This window comes from Achroia grisella, unplaced genomic scaffold, assembly GCF_030625045.1.
Source record: "Achroia grisella isolate CSIRO2021 unplaced genomic scaffold, CSIRO_AGI_Agris_v1 utg1245, whole genome shotgun sequence".
Lineage (NCBI taxonomy): Eukaryota > Metazoa > Arthropoda > Insecta > Lepidoptera > Pyralidae > Achroia > Achroia grisella.
Genome location: NW_026712606.1, coordinates 1,297,885 through 1,321,155, shown reverse-complemented (window position 1 = coordinate 1,321,155; position 23,271 = coordinate 1,297,885). Strand labels below are relative to the sequence as shown.

Sequence of the window (23,271 nt, the reverse complement as noted above, 5' to 3'; positions counted from 1 at the left end):
CTTCATCTTAGTCCCTCCTATTGGCAAGGCATGAGTATACTACGGACGTCACATGACAATGTGATGCTCTAGTGATATTTGTCTATTGGCGACGTATGTGTATTGTTTATAGGCGACGGTTACAATTACCATCAGATGGACTAATAGCTTGATAGCTATTCCAGTTATATAAATAAGATGTACGACTGTAGATAGGTATGTCCTCACCAATTGTGCATGGTAAATAATCCGGCTGGTTATATTTATTTCTAGCTGTTATACGCGACGTCGTCCGAGTGGAATTTAACTTTATTTTTCTTACATAAAAGTAGCCTAAGTTACTTGTTATTACCTCAGCTACCTGCCAGTAAAAGTCCCGTCAAAATCGGTCCAGCCATTTCAGAGATTAGCCGGAATAAATAGACGGGCAGACAAAAATGATAAAAAATGTTATTTTGGTGTATGTATTTATATTCATAAGCGTGTACTAAAAAACAGTTATTGCAATATTGCAAACAGATACTTCAATTTTATTTATAGATATGTTTATATGTCAAAAGCGGAACATTATAAGTATAACATTAAAATTTATTAAATGCTTGAAGTAAAAAAAAACTTACTATGAAATAGGCAATATTAAATATCAAATGCTATAATACACTTTTTTTATGAAGTATCTTTGTTTTAACCGTAACTCAAATAGAAACAGCAAACAAGATACAATATTGGTTATTGCTTGTACAGTTTTTGCCGGCGCTTGGCTTGCCTATCTTGTGTGGTGCGCTGCGACCATGTATTCTTCTTTAATAATTACAATATATAAGCTATATATTAGCTAGCTATCTATTATCACGGGTACGGAATATCTAATGTTATTAAAGTATAAAGCGCAAAGGCGAAAATTTTTAAAAAGGAAATGGGTTATCACATCTTTGTCAGTGGGTATATATATATATATATAATTTTCATTCCAGATACTACACAGTTAAAAAAAATTCTATAATAATCCAATAGATTAATAGTTGTTTGTCGCTGCAGACTTCCAGTAATTTCATAATATGTCATTTTATGAGACGGAAGAAATTACTTCAATAAGAAAAAAAGTGGGTAGTTAATTCTCTATACTGTGTATCAAATAGAAGTAGTATAAGAAATATTAGTTTCTTTTAATTTCTTTGCAAATATGGGTAGCATGCTTGCATATATTGCTAGTAGCTAGCTTTTGTTTGGGACGATCTCTTTAAAGCTTTGTGCTTATCTATAATATTAATAAACAGACAGACACACCTTATATCTACTACAATAATTGGCCTATTAATCAATAACCAAAATTGGATTAAACAATAATAAAATTTTAGTTTTGTTAAATTTAAATCTGTTAAATGTTTTGTTGTTAAATCTACAAAAGAAGTATTGGTGTACATAGAAATATCTGATTTATTTTATTAGGACACATATTTTCTAGATTATTATTAATTTGTGTAATTTCTTTCTAGGGCCAAGAAAATAATGTTTTAAGGATTTCTCTTCTATGCCATTCGATTATAATTGACATCTGAACCTGAGACTATCTTGTATCAAAGTAACTATTACTGTTCTTACTATCTTTGTCTTGTTCAAACCTTGCGAGTATTTATTCAGACTAAGTTTTTTAGATTTTATTGCTTTAAAGGTTAGGAATGAAACAATACACATATGTTTTATTCATGATATATTGCTTATCGATATAGAGTAACAGAGTTTGTTTCCTAAATATGAAACTACAGGTTGATGGATTCAAAATGCTACTAAATGCAACAAACAAGGCATCGCGCTATCACAATAATAGAAATAACCAAACTCGATCAATGATAAGCCAATATAAATATTCAGATCTATCAAAACTTATCAAATTGTACAAAATATTATAATATTACATTTTTAAAAATCTCATAAATGCTAATTAGGTACCACTAAGTTAAGCAGTTATTACATTCTCTTTTTTCACTAGTTACTATTATATAAATTTAGACATATTTACAATGTATTAATTTTTGTTCACAAAACGAACGTTGTGAAAGCGCAAATTTATAAATTGAGCATCTTAGTCTTCATTCTTCTCTAGAAATGGAAGCGCTTGACCAACAACGATTTGACCTATCAAATTCAATTATAATACAACAATAGACACATTAAATAACTCAGTTATACAATAGATAAAATTCTCACACACACTCACAGCACAGACTGTATTCGATCATAATTTTAATTTAAATATTATTAAATATTTCTAGAAATGCAGTTCAACTTGGTACGACATAATCGTGACTCCCATCGTAGGGTACACACGTACAAATTTAATAATTTCGATCTCAATACTAAGTACAAACAAAGAACAAACATAACATTTTTATAGAGTACACATAACATTGTGACGTATTTTGTGTTAATATTTTGAGAAACAATTAGAAGCTAGTATCACTAAATGAGGAAAGAAATTCCTTATTGTGGAGTTAATTTATATTAATGCTTCGAGAACATTAATATAATTTATAGATCGGACAAGAAGTGTCATCCGATCCATAGCCGCTTCATTTCAAGTCAGCAATAAAAGAATTTAGCACCATCCGTTTATCCAATATTATTTGACATAATAATCTCTTAACACTAGCTGGTTTGAAATGAAACTTATATTTTTATGAGATATCCGTTAAGGCTAAAGCTAAACTGTCATAGTCTAACTTACAACTATACTTAAGTGATAATCCCGTACCTTCACCAAAGATTGCACATAATACCCGATACTTTGATTTTTGCAGTCATGCCTAAAGAGTAGGCGAAGATATTTTTCACATTGACTGTTAAAAATTAAGGTATATAAGGGAACAAAAGATGGACAGTTCCATAGTTTAATATAAACCGTTAAATTTATGTAGTTTTACAACGGAATGTCTACATTTATGGAAGACATAGATTACGTACGAAGAAATTTCTGCGTGCATAACTTCAAATTTAGCGAAATGCACTGGGGCTCTATCTCTATAGTCAATACTTTGCATTATTTTTACTAAATCGGACGGACTAAATTCGTAATTAAGTACCCATCATTCCATTGTATCTACAGAGTAATTGATAATAAATTATTTAATTTAATTTTGCTGTAATCGGTTTTAGTATATTAGAGAGTAATTTTTCATGAATACCGATTGATTTCTTAATTTGTTTATATTATGTCTAATTATGGACCGGCATGGGAAGCTGGCCAAGTAGCTGATTGGCGAACGATGCGTTCGTGAATTTAAAATGTCTTTTGTCGTAGAATTTCAGCAGCGCGGGTGAGTATGGATGTTGTTTCTTTAGATGCATGTAGTGTTCCTCTGGTTCAGAAGTCGTATGTCCGCACTCTTCACACACGTACATCTAAAAAGAATAAAACAGGTTTATACATCAGAGATACTTTAAGTAAGAATATAGTTTACAGTACTTTTTCATGGCTTTTCTCATGTGAATTACATTAAAATGTATCCTATGACATTGAATTGACAAGCGTATAGCCGTTTAAACGTAACTGAGTATCAAAAAGCCATATATTAAAACTTAAAATATGTAATACGTATAGCCGTTTAAAAAAAATATTTAACTCAATTAACACAATATAAGTATCAAATAAGTTTCATCATTTTAGCAAAAAATGATAAAAAATAAAAATAAAATATATAAAAAAATAAATTTCAAGATTCAAAATTATACATCTATATGACCTTGGATCTACCCTTTCAATCCTCTCGCAACCCTTTTTCACATTAAAAAGTAACCTATGTCTCTGTTTAAGCGAGATGCGAGATAAACAAAAGTTACTTTCACATGTATAATATCAGTAGGGTATTTAATAAACTAACTCTAAAAAGACAAAGAAAAAAGTTTAATCGTTCTAGCTTCCACAACCACACAAACAGCAAATTTCCACAATAACTTTCATTCCCTATTTTATTTTACTACCCCCCCTCCCCCGAAGAGTAAAAATTTTACAAACATTGAATGGCTAAAAATGAGTCTCAAACTTCTAGTTTTAAAAAATGACGATTCTTCCATACAGCGTACCATTGCAACCCCCTTACAATCCTTTTTTCACATTCAAAAGTACCCTATTTTTTACAAACATTGAATGTCATTTTTATTTATATTTAATCAACAGTCTCAAAAATAAGTTTCAAGCTTCTAGAAAAATGATTCTTCCATACAATCTTTCATCCCCCCTTTTAACCCCTTACAACCCTTTTTTCGCATTAAAAAGTAGCCTATGTCCGTTCTCAGGGTCTAGACTATCTGTATACCAAATTTCATTCAAATCGGTTCAGTAGTTTTGGCGTGAATTTATATTTTTATCGTTTCCGTACAAATAATAATTTTACAGTATTAATCTACAAACCAACATTTTGTTTCTTACAATCAGCTAAATAATTTAAATAGTTCCATAATATATGGCACAATGAAAAGGTCATTTATTTTATAAAAAAGACAGTTAGTTTTTATTTTAGTGAAAAATAAGAAAATTCTATTTTGATACAACAACCATATATTTATTAATACCTATACTTTATTAATTTTGTGTTAATGCTTTTTAAATAAACACCCACACATTATTTCTGTATAACCTACAAAAATGGGTAAATAATTTAATTTCGGATACACACCACAACATTCTTTCAAAAATGTAAATAATAAAATTTGAAGAAATTGTGATTGTTATTAAGTTTTTTTTTATTTATTATTATTTAACATTGGACATTGACTTTAATTTTTGTAATTTATATTGTAAAACTTTAAGTTGGGCTAAACTGGGCTTGTATCCAGAGCCGTAAAAGAAATTAATAAAAAAAATCGCCAAATTTGTCTCGCAATCGGCCAATTTCAGGTTTAAAGAAAAAACACATATACACGATATACGATTTTATCATAAAAAAGTGTCAAAAAACAATATTTTCACTAAACGTCAACGTCATGTTTCCGGCAAGATCTTTCGTTTTACATTATGTTATCTGTGGTTATGTTCTCTGTGATGGATACCTTATTGGCGCAAACGCACGCGATGAGTTGATTGGTTGTTAGCTAGTGAAATGAAAAGATGGCGAATGGCGCAAACGCACGCGATGTGTTGATTGGTTGTTAGCTAGTGAAATGAAAAGATGACGAATAAGGATTCAACCGCATAAAGATAACCTTGTATTTCCATTTTGAACCCCTTACAACCCTTTTATGCATTAAAAAGTAGCCTATGTCCTTCCTCTGCGCCTAGACTATCTGCGTACTAAATTTCATTTAAATCGGTTCAGTAGTTTTGGCGTGAAAGCGAGACAGACAGACAGACAGACAGACAGACAGACAGACAGACAGACAGACAGACAGAGTTACTTTCGCATTTATAATATTAGTAAGGATTAAACAAAATTATTAATAATTACCTTTGTTCGTCTTTCTTTGTAAGCGTAAGTATGTTGTACACCATGGACTTTTAAACAGTGCGATTCTAGTGAGCATCTTTGCGTGAATGATTTTTCGCATAGATTACATTTGTAAGGTCTGACTCCAGTATGCGTTCTGGTATGACGTTTCAAATCAAACGTATCATTGAATCCTTTACCGCAGAAAGTGCATAAGTATCGTTTCACGTCTGAATGACATTTCATATGTCGGTTTAAAAGCCTCTGTAAGCTAAAGTTCTTTGAGCACACCCTGCAAACGAACTTGGTAGGATCATCCTCGCTAACTAACACTTGTTTATTTTTTTCTTCTTCGCGTTGGCGTGCATTGGCTTCAGTTGCCAGGGGATTTTTTACGCCGTGTCCACCATTGATGAATTCCAATGGTAGTTCCGCAGGCAAACCCAACTGCAAATAATAAAATTGCTATTTAATACTTAAATAAAATGTTTGATAGAATCGTAATGTAATATTCATTATTAAATTATAAGGCTGAGCTTATTGCTATTACCATAATATAATTCAATAAACGAACTCAAATCCAGTAAGTGAAAGCATAGTTGATTCAGGCTTAGCGATTCAAATTAATATCTTATATTAATATTCAATTAAATTTTTTTGTCATTTTACTATTGTCATATTTATAGCTTCGCCTTAAAATCAAATAATGCTTACCCTATGTTGCAAGATTTGCATTTTGCTCTCGTTGATAGAGCCTTTCTTGAGACTTACAGCAGCTGCAGGACTGAGTGACGAATTCTCGATGTGATTGTTACTGTCCAAAGAATTGTTCCCACCAGGCGAAGGCAGTGACACGCCAGTAGGAGAGTCCAACTCTAATGAGTGACTAGTGAATGGAAATCCGGGAGATAGTATTTGTGGCCTTTGCTGAAACTGAACGTGAATTTGGAGCTGTTGCATTTGACCCTCGTTGTGTTGTAATAATGCTGGATTTAATTGCATCAGTAAATCTGGACGATCTTTAGCAAAATTATAAGATGAATTTTGTTCTTGACTGGCAAATGCTAAATAATTGGCTTTTTCATAATACTGTCTACTTAAATTTACCTGCTCTGCCAAAGTTTCAATGTCTAATGGATTGTGTACAGAGTCCGGAGTAATTGATGATGATTCTCTAAGTTCCGAGTCTGTTATAGATTCAACATGATTGTTTAACAAATTTGCGAAGTCTTCTGTCGAGTCTGATAAATTGCTTAAAATTCCTTCATTTGTACCTGAGAACGTTAAAGTCGTAGAGAATTGATAATTATCTATGACATCATCTCCCATATCTACTACCATAGAATCGTCAAAATTATTTGGATAGTTGCTAATTGCGCCTAAATTTTCTAATTTATTTTCATAATCAATTTCTTCATCTTTTAGAGCTAAGCCGTAATGGGCATTCTGCATTAACGAATATTGTTTACTTTGTTCTGGGAAATTTGTAGAATTTTCATTGTTTTCACAGTCCATATTGAATCCATTGATAATATTGAATTCGTTAGTGAAATTACTATTGGCGTTGAAAGAATTTTGTCCTCCTTTTGAAGAGGGTCCTAATGTTTCATAGAAAGGAGGTAGACTTCCCGTAGGTGGACTGTTGGGTCCATAGTTAGATCTACCGTCCCGACCATTGCCACCGCTTCCTGACCCTCCACCAATGGCTCCGCCTCCCCCCGATGAAGGAGCAGTACTACCACTTCCAGAGCTGAAGCTACCTGAGCTTCCACTGTTTTGAGAACTACTAGAGGAACCATTGCTACCTGTTGACCTGCCGTGTCCTGCAGCGGCATTGATAATGCCTGGAACTTTAGCGGGACAATTTCGCAAAACAAGCACAGGTCTAGCCAAAATTCCGTTAGCAATTTTAGAACTACTGGTTCTCCTTTGTTCTCTTATCTTTTTCTCCGTTTCTTCATCTTCTGTCTCTCCACGCTTTTTTGCTATTACGTAATCGATCGGTTGATCTTGTTCCGGTTCTGGCGTAGGGAGTGTTGATGGAATGCTCACTTCTGATAATTCTTTCTTATTATCACGAAATTGAGATTGTGATGGTGTTCTCTGAATGACAGAAACCTTTTGACACGTCACATTGTTGTCTATGCTGGGTGAAGGTACTGATTCAGGTGAAGGAGTGTTTCTAGTTGGCAGGACTACAGGGTCATTGTCTAATGCATCTTTCTCTTCTTTTATTAATGGTCTGTCATCAGGTTTCTTTTCTTCCGAAACTACTGGTAAATATTGTTTACGTTCTGCTTGTGTGAGAACGTGTCCTCTATGACTGCCGTATGGAATGCCACCTCCAAGAATTGATGAAATGAATCTAATTGGCTCTTTTGTGTGTATATCTTGTACACTTCTAGTTCCATTATTCTCTCCAAAGACGTCTCGATCTGAAAAGAAAATATGTATATGGTTAGTGTGATATAATAAAATATATTAAATACTTTAGAGTAAACAGTATAAAATATTCGTCCTCGGCTCATTACTAAAGTATTCGTGTAGCGTTGGAGGCATAAGGCCTCGTTGACGTCACTGGTATGTGCCTCCATAACGGTAATACTCGCCTCCACATACACGCCTAGAATTCTATGTGTGCGTGTTGTATTTATTACAATTGGCGCTCTAGCGGACAAAGTGACAAATTCAATCTCGACCCAAATCTGCCATCCATTGACACCACTGAGTTTTACCCATTCAGTTAATGTTTCCTGTCTACCGTGATATCATTTTTAACAGTGTCAATTGAATATATCATCAATTCCGACTAAATATAGAATAATAATATTTAAACAAAGATGAAAATGATCGCAACATAGTAGAACTCAAAATAATAAAGCATGTAATTACAGATAATGAATGAAATGAAATGAAGTGTAAAATTCTGTTTCAATTGAAATAAACTATTTCAACAAAAGTGCGTAGGTAGTCAGTGAAAGTCTCAAGGTTGGCTTAAACGAGTTCCTTTGCCCTTTCTCAGCTTTTGTTAGGGATTCAAGGACGATGCCTGCATTGTTGGGGCTCTTTTTTGTCTGTGCTCGTAATTGTATGCGTCTGTGCGGGCAGTCGTGACGAAACGGAGCATGGTCTCATATTTTTTTAAACTGTATGACCATAGTGCACTGTTATTTCCATATATCATGGTTGGTTTTTATAATTTTCCTAGCTCTTCCACTTTTACAAACGCATTATTTTTCTTTTTCTACTACACATATTATTATTTTTATAGATTAATTACAAAGTCTACATGACAACTTCCGATATTGTTGTCAATTTTATTGTACTATAATCTATATATATGATGTTATATGTATATGAACAGTTCTATTACAGATGGAAATGGTGACTATGAAATATTTCACTACTTCTAAAAATTAGTTACTTTTAACTGTTTCTAAATTTATAATATTATTTATTCTTAATAATTTTAATATTCTTTATTTAGTGTGATTTGAACTCATATTGATAAAAAGAGAAGTAATTTTGATTGACTTACCGTACAAAACTAAAGACTTCTTTATTGAAACTATTTCAACATTTTGAAAAAATAAGAAAGTTAAAATGTAATTTTACATATGAATTGTATAGGCAAACATGAATATCTAACATAGATAATTTAAGTTGCTATGGGTTTATAGTATGCAGCATGATGAATATTGAATAACCACAATTAGAATGAGATTTTGTATTGAAAGCACAAATGTAATGATAATATGTGCACAAATATTATTGAAGGTGAAATGTCATAAGACTCTATAACTTTTTATTCCACCAATGTCTGTGTGGCTTGACATTTAGAACCAGAACAGGGTTCCTAATTAATATTCTTAGGACGACACACGGCTGCTGCGGTACGCGCGAGAATTGTAATGAGATACTTGTCATAGGATTTTCAAGTATTATTGAATATTATATTTTGGCATAGTGAATGGAAAATATTGAGAATATTGAATGTCAAATGATTGCTCTCGTAAGTAGTGCGCGTTAAATGCATATAATATCCTTATTACGCATCGCAATTCCTGAGGAGTGAGATGTTAAGGCTCACCTGATGGTAAACGATAACCGTTACCTTTATAAGAACATTAGGATATCACAAGTGATACGCGTGGTAACCTCCTCTTGTAGATATTGTAATGTAGGTGTGAATAATATTGAGGGTAAAATAATATTTTTTTGGACTCGTCAATCCGGTAGTAAAACTGCAATAAAGCACTGACTGGTCCATTATATCACAGTGGCGAAAATTTATCGCACATGTAATATACGACATATGTTCATAGGCTGTTATGTGTATATGTTTAACACATAGTATTTACGTATGCACGTACTCGTAAGCCCATATATGTGCAGGTATGTGATGAGAAAACATCCCAAAACTAGTATCACTATGTTTATTTTAGGATAATAATTATGCAATACTTGATGATAAAAGTTACAATATGATTACGAGTTACTAGTGATATAATCATCTTTATTGAATATTAGTTAAAACCATATTTTATTTACCATACAAATTGCAAACGTTCATATCGCGCATTAAAATAGTGCGGTTTTTATTCTAAAACGGTAAGTCAAGGCTCCGTAATTACCATGTCCATATCTATTCAGTTAGTGCCGTTTCCTGCCAAGAAACAGTGCGGGTAACCTTGTAAGCGAACGCTCATTATTTGGCCATTAACGCTGCCTTCCTCGCGTCACTTTTTGGCAATAATTAGCAATGCTAAATCAGTATGTTGGTTAGTTTTTACGTAGGTACTTACACAGGTATAATGTGAAAAGTATTTAAGATATTTTTTCAAAGTATGATCATTAAAAACATATTACTAAATATGACTTTGCTTTTATATAACAATTTTATTTATGCAGAAAAACTTAATCAATAAACATTTAGCATACTTGTTTTATTTTATGTAGTAAGTATATATTACATTACTTAATAGGAAAATGACTTAATAGAAAAAATTATATTATCTGTGCACTTTTAATGTCAATATGTTGTTGTATATTCAATTATATTTTAATCAATAAGATTAAAGGTGCATAGATGTTCATAAAGATCATAAGTTAGACTTGTGGGAGATAAAAATAATGTCTTAGCATCATATAACCTTAACATAACTCCTGACGTTAAAACTATAATGTAATATATAAATTAGATAGGATTATGTATTAGTTATAATAATTATCGATGCATTAATCATAAGCAAAATGTTATTCTGAAATGCCAAAATGATTAATTGCATTTTGTCAGTACAGAATCGTTTTACAATGAGAGGTACTACTACTACCTATTAAATGCGTGATACAAATTCATGACGCCATGACGACGATAGCCTTCGACTTAAGATTTTTTTTATTGTTCCTGTGTGTTGGTTTGGTAAAAAATATACGGTAGGTACACCGGTTTTGAATGGTTTATGGATTAGACTAATTTTGTCTTGTTATGATGTTCATCTTAAAAATATACAAAAGGGAAGAACTTACAATGTAATGCTGTCCGCTTGTCTTTCACAATATTTCACTAGAGGATAACTACTGAATAGTTGATGGCGAATGATATTATTTAGCAATTAAGTTAACTCCATGTAATATTGCTATCTGCATTTAGTGCAAAGCTGTTGAAGTTGAAATTATAAACAAACAATTCAGTTTTATTTATTTATATGTATGTAATGTTTACAGACATTTAGTGTATTAGTATTCCTTCTGAAAGGTGGTATATGTAAGACGGTAGCACAGAAATGTAGAAGACCACAGCTAAAAAACGCCATTATTTGAATTTTCTGGTTACCAGTCTAAAAATTGTATTATTCCTTTTTCTAGATCATACATAAAATATAATTACATGAATATAAAATAATAAGAACTTATGTAGATAATAAAGAGGCGGCAAAACATGCTTTGGCCATTAATAAAGCTAAGGAGTACGGATGGACGAGCTAGAGTGTCCTTGTACTGAGGTTATCGGACTCTGTTAGCATTTAAACCCATTATAAAATGAAAGACAGCTATGAAGAACCGCTCCGGACTCTGAGTACATAAAATTCCGTTGAAGCCTTTTTTATAAGCTTGTACCGATAACACACGGTACTCGCGAGCGTGTGCACCGGCCACAAGAATCGGTTAAAAGGTCGTGTCGAAGGACATTTTTTTTGTTTTGAATTGTTTATCATGTGCATGGGCGCATATTGAGAAGATAGTGTACAGGTACTTGTGTATATTGTATGACTAGAATGCCAAATAAGTTGATACTTACCTAATAGAAGTAGAAGTAATCGCTTCACGCAGTAAATACTACGTTACAAATACCACAAATTACACTTTGATAAGTCTCGTGCGTTACTATGCCTGAAAGTTAGTTAACTTTTTATCTTATCCAGTACAAAACAAAAACGTAGTAAAAACTGCTTTCATATTGTATTAGTGACTTATAGTAATAATGTTTTAATAATTTTTAAACGATTGCTATAATGTTATTGTTTATGTTGTTATCTATAATGTTATTATGTTGTAATTTTAGGCTATTTTTGTTTTCTTCATTAGGTCTCCCAGAAATTCTTGTTTGTTTTGTAATTTATAAACTATACCGAATAATAAAACACCTCGTCGCTTTAATAAATTCAAATAGTCTGAGTAATCTGAACTTAAGTATAATAAAGTTGTAACAGAATGGTATATTTATCGAAAATTAACTGTTTTCCTGGTTTCACTCACACTGAACCCACCCACGATTACGACTTACCAATAGATTATTAAGTATCTAATAAATATGAAGTGTCAACAATAAGTATATAATGTATATACTTGTAGTCAATAACAGAGTTCGAGAAGCATGTATCCTTTTTTAGATATGTATATGTTTGATTCTATGTTGCGTTGTTACATTACTAAGGAATACATTTACAAAATTCACAACATCAAAAGTATTATTTTTATACTATTTATACTTATTTGTATCTATTCGCGAGGTTAGAGATCAATCCTATGAAGGCAGTGCTCAAGCCGGCCTACGCTAATCGCTCACACCACCTACAAAATGTTACCTTGCCTTCCGTATATTTTTCAATAACAATTATTCGCTGTAGGTATGCTATAAAAACGACGATTCTAATACGTCGCGTCTAAATGAACGGTCGCAAAAACTGTTCAACGCTTTATTATTATTTTGTTCACGGTGTGAATCACAACCAGATTTGGCGAGGGTTAATGACCTAAATATGTTTAGCGAAGTGTTCAAGGCTAGTATCGACTTATTCAGCTAGTCAATAGAAAAAATCCGGTATTTAGAAGGCAATCGGCTGCCTTGTTTCATCGGATACAAGTTTCGGAGGCAACTCGAATTTTATTACGTGTTTATCCGTTAAAGCGGTTACCGTTATTTTTTTTCTGTGGGACTAGAGATTTGAAAGGTAGACTTAAATTAACTGGATAACATTGGTTTTCTATTAAAGTTTTAAAAGATTTTAAAGCATTTTTTTTCCAAGAGCAATTTATGAAATCCTGTTAGTCTTCATAGAAATAGTGAGGTAAGTATATAAATGACTAGAGAGTGAATTTCATGTTAATGATATGACATAAACCAATCAAGGTTTAAAAATAAACTTTTGTTTATGATTTTTGTCGATGATTTTTCAGATAAAAAACATATCGATGTCGTTCTTAAGAGAATCCCGAATTTAAAAACAAAAAAAGTATAACTACCGTTATTAGATGTTAATAATAATATTCGTTTCAGGATGTAAACCTTCGCAGATTTTCCATTACGTATGGCTGCTATACGAAGAGCAAGACCGTGGGCAGTCACAGCAAATTGCTCCAAAACTCACGAAAAGATTATCTTTTATTGCGCGTGACACAACAATGGAGATGACCTTACGTTTATAAGATGTAAGCATTCGTCAGTCGTATGATATTTTATTTAACTTTGTAATGAAATATTTGTTTTTCAACCGACTTCTTAAAAGAGGTGATTATTGATTATATTTTTTTGTATTTATTACCATACATTATAGAGTATAACAGTGATTTTATATAATATCTTCTATTCTATTCTAATCAACACGAATTACTTTGGTATTTACTACATTCTCATTGAAATCCTACTTGGTACAGTTATGTCCAAATGTTCCACACACAAGATAATATTATTTTCAAGATAATATTAATATTATTGCTTTCATGATTATTATAATTCCCTTTAATAATAAAATACAAAAATATATTATTAAGTGATTGGAAAAACCTACTCTAAATGTTAATAATCAGTATTCGTACAAATATACATACTTATTGTTATTTTCTGTTAACAGTCCTGATTGGATATGTTGAATTATCCATTGTAGTAGTCATAAGCGTTCATATTATAACATAAAAGCTTTCGTTTTAAAATGAGATAAAGGTTTTGTTTTCATCCCAGGTGGTCCTTAATGCATTCGATAAGGCGAAGTGCTAGTAATGACGAATGGGTGTTATTATGATAGAAAATAGTATCTCGTCTCTCTATAGATATGTTAGAGAAGTGACAATAATTGTATTAGTAATTATACTAATGCTACAAATTAGAAGTTTTATAACATTCTTAAAATATTTTTAGGACTCATATTCTAGTTATTATTAGACAGAGATATTATAAATTCTGTTAAATATAAAATATATTCATTCATTCTCACATTTCACAGAGTATATTTCGTTTTTTATCAGTGCTATTCTTTATAACTTTGTAAGTAATATTTTGTAACAATTGAACGTCAATTCTGCCATACACCAGTTATTGGCATAGACAATATTGACAAAGATTGTAACAGAGCTAAAAATATCAGCACACTGAGACGTAATTGTTTATCATTATCTTTCAATGTGCAGTGTTAGTGTAACGATAATTAAGTAACTTCTAACTATTGACCGCTCTGAACGTATATTTAAAGTAGATTCAATCTTTTATTGTTCCAATTCAATAGTCAAAGTGGGTATTATTAGTTGTTTTAGCAATTAATATGAGGGAAGAAGGGGATTGTTAGTAATGTGGACTAAAAACGCCATTGCTAATAATGTACCATGTCAGGTTGACCTACCGTGGTTCCGTCTGGAAACAATCGTGATAAATTCATGGTGAATACCACGATGGCCTAACTGACAGAACCTCATGCTCATCCTATCATCCATCATTGGTGCCACTAAACCGTTAACGCAAGCGGATGCACCATTCCATTATCATCATTAAGAAAAGAAAAGCTATTAATATGATTTTCGTATTATATGTCTTTAGTGATTAAAATAAATTTAAAAAATACATAGACTTTACAAAGATGATATATAATTGATACTACTTTCATACAGAAAATACGCATATTGCAGAATTCAATAAGAAGCAAAAGCAGGAACGCAAAATGAGAAGCGATATCCGTACTAACATTACAAGTACAAAAGTATCAGACATGGTGGTCTATAAGATCCATATATCAATTAGATCTAAATGTATATTGTATCAGGAATTTCATATTCGTATTGCCAGTAATGCAATGTTAATTAATATCTATAGCTAGCTGATAGGTGTACTATTATTTCTCATTTAGCCGTGAAAATAAAAGATAAAAAAGATGGATGTATCTGTCCTAATATGAAGTTAACTCTCTCTCTCGAGAGAGTTAACCATTAGGACAGATAAGTAATTCTATATTGAGTAACAAACGTCTTGTTTATATTACGAGTGTGTATAAAGTATAGTTACATTAAAATATGTAGTGTAATGGTAATAACAACTTATTTAGACTACCTCGCGTGTAATTACGAACACTGTTATGACGTCAATGGATAATTACGTGGCATTCACGTTCCATGCAGTGTAATTGGTAGGTATACCGTTATTGTCAATATCATAATAAACCGTAGAACTGTGTCTGCGGTTCAAGCGAGGTTCGCATAGTCTGATAATGGCCGTCATACGCATGGCTTTAACGTTTCCGCAATATTATAGATACTGTAGTCGCGACTTCTAAATAGATGCTCTATTCTTGGTTTTGTTTTATATATAAAATTCTCGTGTCACAGTCAATTTTTAGTTTCGTTCCCAAAAATACATACCTCCAAAACGGCTTGACAAAACAACGTTTGCTCATGAAATATATATGTGAGCGTATTGAGTAGGTCTGAGAATCGGCAGAAAAGAATGCGAATGATAATGAAAATTCTTATATATTTTATGAGACGTGTACTTAAATGTATACTATCATAATATATAAACTAATATTATGACAGTATAAAGGTACACGTCTCGCACAAAAGTTATTAGAACTCGGGACAAACCGGGGCGGACCTCTATTAATATTATATACATATATATATTGTGTCATTCACACATAATATGTCGTGTTGGTATAATACCAATGCGGCTACTTAATGTGACTCGTTATATACATAATGACATTTCGCATTTTAAGAACAATTTGCGGTAATGTGGTCAGTATAATTTTTACTTAATGGATTGACATGCATTAACTATTATTACGTGATTTGATATAATTTTGCAGTTCATTAAATATAATAATTTTATTTACAGGTTTATGTACTTGAATATATAGATTACAAATCCTAGAACAGAATACAGATAATCTTTGTTATAATAAATTTAATTGATTTTCAGCATTTTTGAATAGTCCCCAGTACTTTGTATTTCCTGTTTATATTGCCTGAAGTACTAAACTAGATGCTTCCTAGGATTACGGCTATGTAATATAAAAAAGAGGTACAATAACCATGGGAAATAATTTGTAACTCAGGGTCGGAAACGATTATTCTAATTGTTTTAATCTAATTACTTCTGGCCCTACTGTTTTATAACCACGGTATAGTTATTCAAGGCCAATTTAAACAAACGAAATAGGGTAATTAAAATAAAAATCCCGCCTGTTGAGTCCAAAGACATCTTATTTTGTTTGTGTTGTTTTCATAATATGATAACTTTCATTTAAAGTCTCAAGTTATTTATTTGTTATTCGTTGAATAAATTACAAAAAATCTATTGATCACAACTACAATAAATGTTGATTACAGAAGTAATAAAAAAAAATCCTATATGAATAAATGATTTTGTATGTGACTTTCAATGCCATGATAGATTCATAGATGCCTCTAAAATTTAGTAACACATAGATATAGAATATATTGTAATATTTCTCAATGGAAATAAACTGTGTGTACTCCAAAATAATACAAGTTTGTATATTGCGGTTGCATTTTGGTGAACAATGAATGATTAGCGGTTTTGTGGTTTATAATTTCATCATATACTGTTATATTTTAGGAAGATCCTAATAAATATTATTTTTAGGTATGTATATATTACTTTTTTATTACATCATGACTTATATGATATATTTATAACAAAAATTACTAGAAACTAACCACTTTGTATTTTAATTGGGTATAATATGTAATAGAATAAAGAGGACCTTCAAATGGCTTCGAAAAAAACCAGTGTTTATTTATAAGAACATGTGCGGGAATTTCGGTCATTCCTACACGTCACGTGCGACACATCTTGATTTTAGCGCAAAAAATAAATGGCAAGTCCTTGTTCAACCTTGGACCATCGTCTATAACTATCCCTTTTTTATTGCTTAACTTGACAGAGACAAAATATTGGCTTATTTGACTAAACTATGCATGTTATGTAGCAATGTAGGATGCCGACTGACGAAAGTCAGAGAAATACTCGGTTTCTGTTCGAAAGATTTACACACTTCCATTTTTGAACAATTATTTGTAACTAAGTTCTTATTGAATATCTTCTGCAATAAAAATGTAATAATCCTCTATTTATTAGTTATTTTGAATTATATTTATTACATTAACATATTTATTTATTTGACTGTTTTTTAAACAACATAATAACAATACAACTGTAACAATTTTGTATGATTATATAAAGAAATCTTACATTTACGAAAATCGGTAGTTGTAGTGATTCATACTCGCACATTTATAAGAATTAGCTATGATAAATATGTAGTATTAAATACCTACTCTGTATTGAAAATATTACAACAGCTGTGGTGAAATGAAAAGAAAATAATTTTAATTACTAAATTGAAGACGTAATAAATATGGAATAGCTTCCTAAAACTCAATAATTTAAACATGATTACCACGGACCAACATTATACTGAGCCTATTCTTAGAGTAAACGTTTTTTTTACGATCACGCTTTAAAATTGCAAACCTTAAAAAGAACAGCTATAACAATGGTTGAATACAATAGGCCACATGGCAGTGAATTGCTTCTTTTTCGGTTATTCATAAAGTTGTGGATTTTGCTGGTTAATAGCAACATGCGATAGGGTTTTATTTTAATGCATTCTTTTTCTTATCATTTTTTTTACATTAATTTGTAGAGATCACGTGGACACTATGTATAGTTTCATGTTGTAAGTACCTACTTTGTTCAAGGTCACCGTACCCTGTTTTTTTTTATTCATTGTCTCTGAAACTATTAACTAACAACATTAAACATAATATATATGAGTAAATAGAAACAAAAATATGTATATGTTACATTTATTAGTACTTTACTGGATCTACTGTTATTTTCTTAATATTCACTGTACTTACGAAATTAATACTATAGTTACCTTTAAATTATGAAGCAAGTAACTAGCTTTGGATAATTACAATTGAAATATGAATTTTAAACAATTATTATATGAGGATTTCATACTGAGTCGTTATAAGAGCAATCGAGTCAAGTCTGCGATCAAACATCGATATTTGAGGTGTTGTTACACTTTACAATAATTTACTGTTAATAAAATAAGTAATTGTATAACGATTACTATGATTACAGTATATGTACATACAAATATTATCGTTGTCTGACTCATTTAAAAGTCTTGACCTTAATGCGTATATAAATATCAAATGTCACGTTATTTGATGCGTTTGCGCACTCGATTAATACCAATTGCACTTGTAATATTCAATAACAGGGTGGCGGAGGGGAGGCTACTGTTATTAATAAGCCCCATTACTAAGGTGGATCTCAACGCGGTTCCTTCTAGAAACCATCGTGTTGGCTTCCTTGTGATTTCATCACGATTAGTTATATCAATCTAACCTCATTCTAATGTTATCATGCTCAATTGGTGATCTACCAGCGTGTAGATACTGTTAGCGCCCACATAATACAATAAAATATAGTAAATCCTATAAGTATATTATAGTTACAAATATTATTTCGTTGATACTAAAATGCACAATATTTGTTAAAGTAAAATGTGGTTTTTAGTTTATCTTTATAAAACATTTATTTGACTTAAAATTTTTCTATTGTTATATAGTAGTTGCCGAGCGTTCATTAACCTTTTAATTAACCTGTAGGTACATGGTACAAAATTATACAAATTAAATGCACATAATTTCTTTGGAAATAGTAATGAATTTTGCATTGGCTTTTAGTGTTATTTGTTTTTTTAAGCAGTCTTTACGTACTGAAACTGTGTGAGTACAATTAATTTAAATATTTCTTTTAATTTTATAATAATGTGGGTATATAATACAATTGATAAGTATGTATTGGTAACGGTTTTTGCTAAACAATTGAAGGTTAACTATTGTACCTATTGTTTTGTTTTTATTACTATGATTCATTTACCTTTGTAATGTATGGTAGAAGTACACATACAAATTGTTTTTAGTTCTGTAGTTTATTTGTTAATGTAATAGTATCAAATGCATCTTAGATGCGATATATTCTACATGTTGGAATTATAATTACATATATGTATACTATACTAAATATCTCTCATGTGTTATATAATTACAAAAGAATGAGAGATTGGAAAATTTAATAGGAATTACAAATATATGGTTACTTGTTAGTAACAAAAGGGCATGCTGTTTCCTTCTATGTATGTTTCCTTATTATACTGAAATATAAGAACTATTGTTAGATGTATAAATAAATAAAATAATGTTTACAATCAATACCTTTCCATATTATTAAATTGGAAGGAAATAGTAAATATATTTTATTAGTTGAAATTTTACTGCACGCGATTTCGTTGATGTCTTTTGTATTGAAACTCTCTGTGCGAAGGAGTTGTAACGAATGTTATTATTTTTATTTAATTTTATAATGATTGACCTCGGTGTGAATAGTTCAGCACAGGGCTTAATTTCTATACTCCCGGGATAGGCTGTTGTCCTGGGTTATCATAGCTTTATATTTTTTTATACGAAAAAGTCATATGTCATGTAAACGAGGTAAAGTTATTAATGTATAAAAAATATAATCCAATAATTCTATGAATTCTTATACTCTACAGTTTTATTTATTATAACTTAAGGTATTTAATAACCATGTATTAGTCTCGTCCCCTATTTTTAAACATCACCCCGCATGTTATGAAGTTCCGACCTTCGTGTCGCCCTTTTGCACAGGTGAAAAAACACCTGTAATTGGTGTTCACTTTTTGCTATTTTTATGACCTTTATTTCTATTTTGGTACCCTTTATAATAAACGATCGACATACGGGTTAACGGTAAACTTATTTGTTGTTAACCATGTAACTAGTAATTTATTCCGACAATGTGTTCTGTGTTCAATAATTATTTTTTAAATTACCAGGATGTTCTGTCAACACTTTTATTTATCAAGTAAAAAAATATTACGCACTATGAGCTAAATGTTAATCGTTGTTAATAATCTTGTGTAATATTATTAACAAGTAGGATTATCTATACATATTATAAAACAAAGTTTCACGTCAAGTCTGTTTACAATAATGTAATTTTTACAATAATATAAAAAAACTACTGAAGGGATTTACATGCAGTTTTTATAAATCAACAGAGTGATTACTGAAGAAGGTTTATGTCATTATTTAAGTTTTTTTGTAAATTATTCAATTGTGTTTATGTGGCCTAAATGTAGGATTATATCATATTAAAGATTGTAGTTTATGTATTTTTGGTATCTAAAGAAAAGTAATACAATATAATATCCTAAAAATATTACGTACTATTATTACATTGCTTCCAGTACTTATGTACATTTAATGTAATAATAATATGTAATATTCAACAAGAATTGACATTAATGGAAAATATACTAAATGAATTGATATTATGTTTCGAATACATGTAATTTGTATAATATTATGTTCTGTCAAATAGAAATATTTAATTTTAATGTAATATCGAGGGTAGATATTTAAGTATACCGTAAGTAACATACGAAAACATCGTAGTGATACGAAGTGTTCGATACATTACTGATTTGATTTGTCTGATATCCTATATATGACCTTGACAAACAATTACAGTATAGTAATGATGATGTGATCAGTTTTAAAGAAATCGACATAGAGAACACATTTATGCAAATCTAAATGGCGACGTTAATTATATTGAAATGGCGGCAGAGATCGCGGTGACTAACCTAAATACAAAGCGATGCGATGACCGGAAGCCGCGCCATTGTGCCGCAACCATTGACACCTACCATATCATCCGGTTAATTCCTATCGCGTTCATCACACTTCATTCGCATGTAATAAAACTTATAACAATGTATAAGAAAACAGAGATGTTTTCAGAAGTTCATGAAATGCAATAATTCGGATACAGACCTCAAGCTAGCGTAACAGTTAACAGTGTAATTTGTAAATTTGTACCAAATGAAATTACAAGATGTAATAATATATGTATAACAAGTATCAATAAACATCAATACAATTTATTCAAAGGATGTATTCCTTAATGTTAAAAACTAAGTAAAAAAGCATTTCTGTTCCTTAAGGAACAGAAAGAGAGAGAGATGTACCGAGATGACACAAAGAAAAGAATTTTTGGATTTTTATAATAATCAATGCCAATGAAGTTTAACTTTTCTCTATTAGGTTTTACATCGTCTACCCTTTTTTCACGCAGCGATTCAATAGAGTAAAAATTATATCTAAAGGATCATGGCATGCAAACTATAATATCTACTTAACTCATTTTTAACTATATACTACGTTATGTTTGCAAAAAACATAGTTCCTTCGATCAAATTTATAATAAAAAAACCTAGTGACATATTTTCACGTCCACGTATTCTCATTCTGTTGTTCTAGGTCAGATCATGTAATATTTGGCCATAACTATGTAGTGTCATACCTATTTATTTGACTATAGGGCACCGACAGTGGATAAGTACTTCCATTGATATTAATCCTTAGGCAAAGCAACATACACCAGAAAGCAAAACCTAGTCAACGTAATAATTCTAATCGGTTTCGGAGGAGAGACCGATTTAATGTAGGTATATCAAAATATGACATTAATAGGCCTTTACTACGATAACATTTTAAAAATGTTAACATCCCAATGCTAAAATATATTTTTTTATTAAATAGATACAAGAAGCTAATTTGGGTAAATATAATTAATACTTTTAAGAAAAAATAAATTGAAGCTAAACGTACAGTCAAAATTTTTAGCATGTTAATGAGAGTAAACATTTCGTGGTAAATCGCAAAAACACGACAGTTATATCAGTGATTCACGCTTGGTAGGTAACTACCTGCTCACTGGGACCGTTAAAACGTAAAATGACGGTCAAATACAAGGCGTTTTCATTGTTATTATTAAGTATGTGTAAATTAAAGATAATTTAAAGATAGATAACAATAGTATACTAAATTGTAGTACCAGAAAAGCTGTAACAAAGGTTCAAAGAATCCAGGAAATCGTTAAAGCAACAATTATAGTTGAGATTTTTACAGAATCTACCCAAGAATATCTTTTAATAAAAGCTGCGACAGATTAGGATCAAGCAAGTCACACAAATGATCTCAGGTAGAAGTTCGTTGGTGAAGCGTAGCCGAGAACAGGATTCTGTTCAAGTGCGAGCCGAGTATGTTTTTTTTTTGGGCAAGCAAGTGGCCGTTATGGAGGAACTAAAAAAAGTATCGCTCGATTTGGCGAAACATATGGAGGAAAAGATGTATCTACCAATGACGATATAGCGAACATCAATACCGGCTTAATTGTAAGAATTAATTGAATAATGAATCTTAGAGATTAGAGCCCATAGTTTAATAAGTTATTAAATATAGATTCAGGTAAATTAATGTTTCCTTTTGATAAGAAGTAATTGATGGTGGAAGTTAAGATAGGTATTTTAAAAGGTGATCGGAAGTATTGTTAAAATATTAATATTGTAAGAACTCACCAACGCAGTCCTTGTCTTTTTTGGAGAGAAGCGGTATAGGGCCATCGTCAAGAGGTGAGCCGGGGCATAAGGGGTCCGCTTTACTAGATAGAAGCTCCTGCCCTTCCTGCAACCCCAGTTGCTGCTCATGCAGCCGCTTCTTAATCAAGAAGATCTTCGGCATCTTTGGGCGTTATTGTACACTGCACTCGATCCTTCTGTTCGTATGTGTCACTGTCTTTTAAAACTCACAAGTCAGCATCATATCACACTTCACGGCAAGTTTCCTCGCGTTGTTAATGTTTATTTGGTACGTATTAGGTAGCGGCACATTCAATACCGTTGGCCGCTGCGAAAGGACTGAGAGCTAGCGTGCGGTGCCTGCGACACCGTTGCCTGAACAGGTCCGCCCCCGCCCGCGCCGGCGCCGCCGCCGGCCCCGTGCGCCCGCGCACCGACCACCGGCACCTCCGCACCACCGCACCACCACACCACCGCACCGTCATACCACACTTACACAAATACGCATTCCAGTACGTATTTCCAGTAAAAGTGCTGATTCGTGTATGGATGTTGCCTATCTTCCTTCATCATTCTATCTAACAATGCCTTTCTGAGTTTCATCTCATGCAGAGTAA

The 23,271-nt window shown here is 31.6% G+C and overlaps 1 protein-coding gene across 2 annotated transcripts; it reads right to left on the bottom strand.

The window, feature by feature from the left end:
* Positions 1 to 2,397: 2,397 nt before the first annotated feature.
* On the bottom strand, positions 2,398 to 23,021 carry LOC131854858 (transcriptional regulator ovo-like). 2 transcript variants are annotated; one of them, XM_059206035.1, is made up of 4 exons: positions 22,655 to 23,021; positions 6,114 to 7,834; positions 5,421 to 5,846; positions 2,398 to 3,378 (listed from the first exon to the last, which is right to left on the bottom strand). In XM_059206035.1, exons 1-4 carry the CDS (start codon positions 22,815 to 22,817, stop codon positions 3,193 to 3,195), a joined length of 2,496 nt encoding a protein of 831 aa, XP_059062018.1. In that variant the 5' UTR covers positions 22,818 to 23,021; the 3' UTR covers positions 2,398 to 3,192. The 2 variants fall into 2 exon arrangements, with proteins under 2 accessions (XP_059062018.1, XP_059062019.1); XM_059206036.1 differs by having other exon boundaries at positions 6,171 to 7,834; positions 22,655 to 23,020.
* Between the last annotated feature and the right edge of the window lie 250 nt (positions 23,022 to 23,271).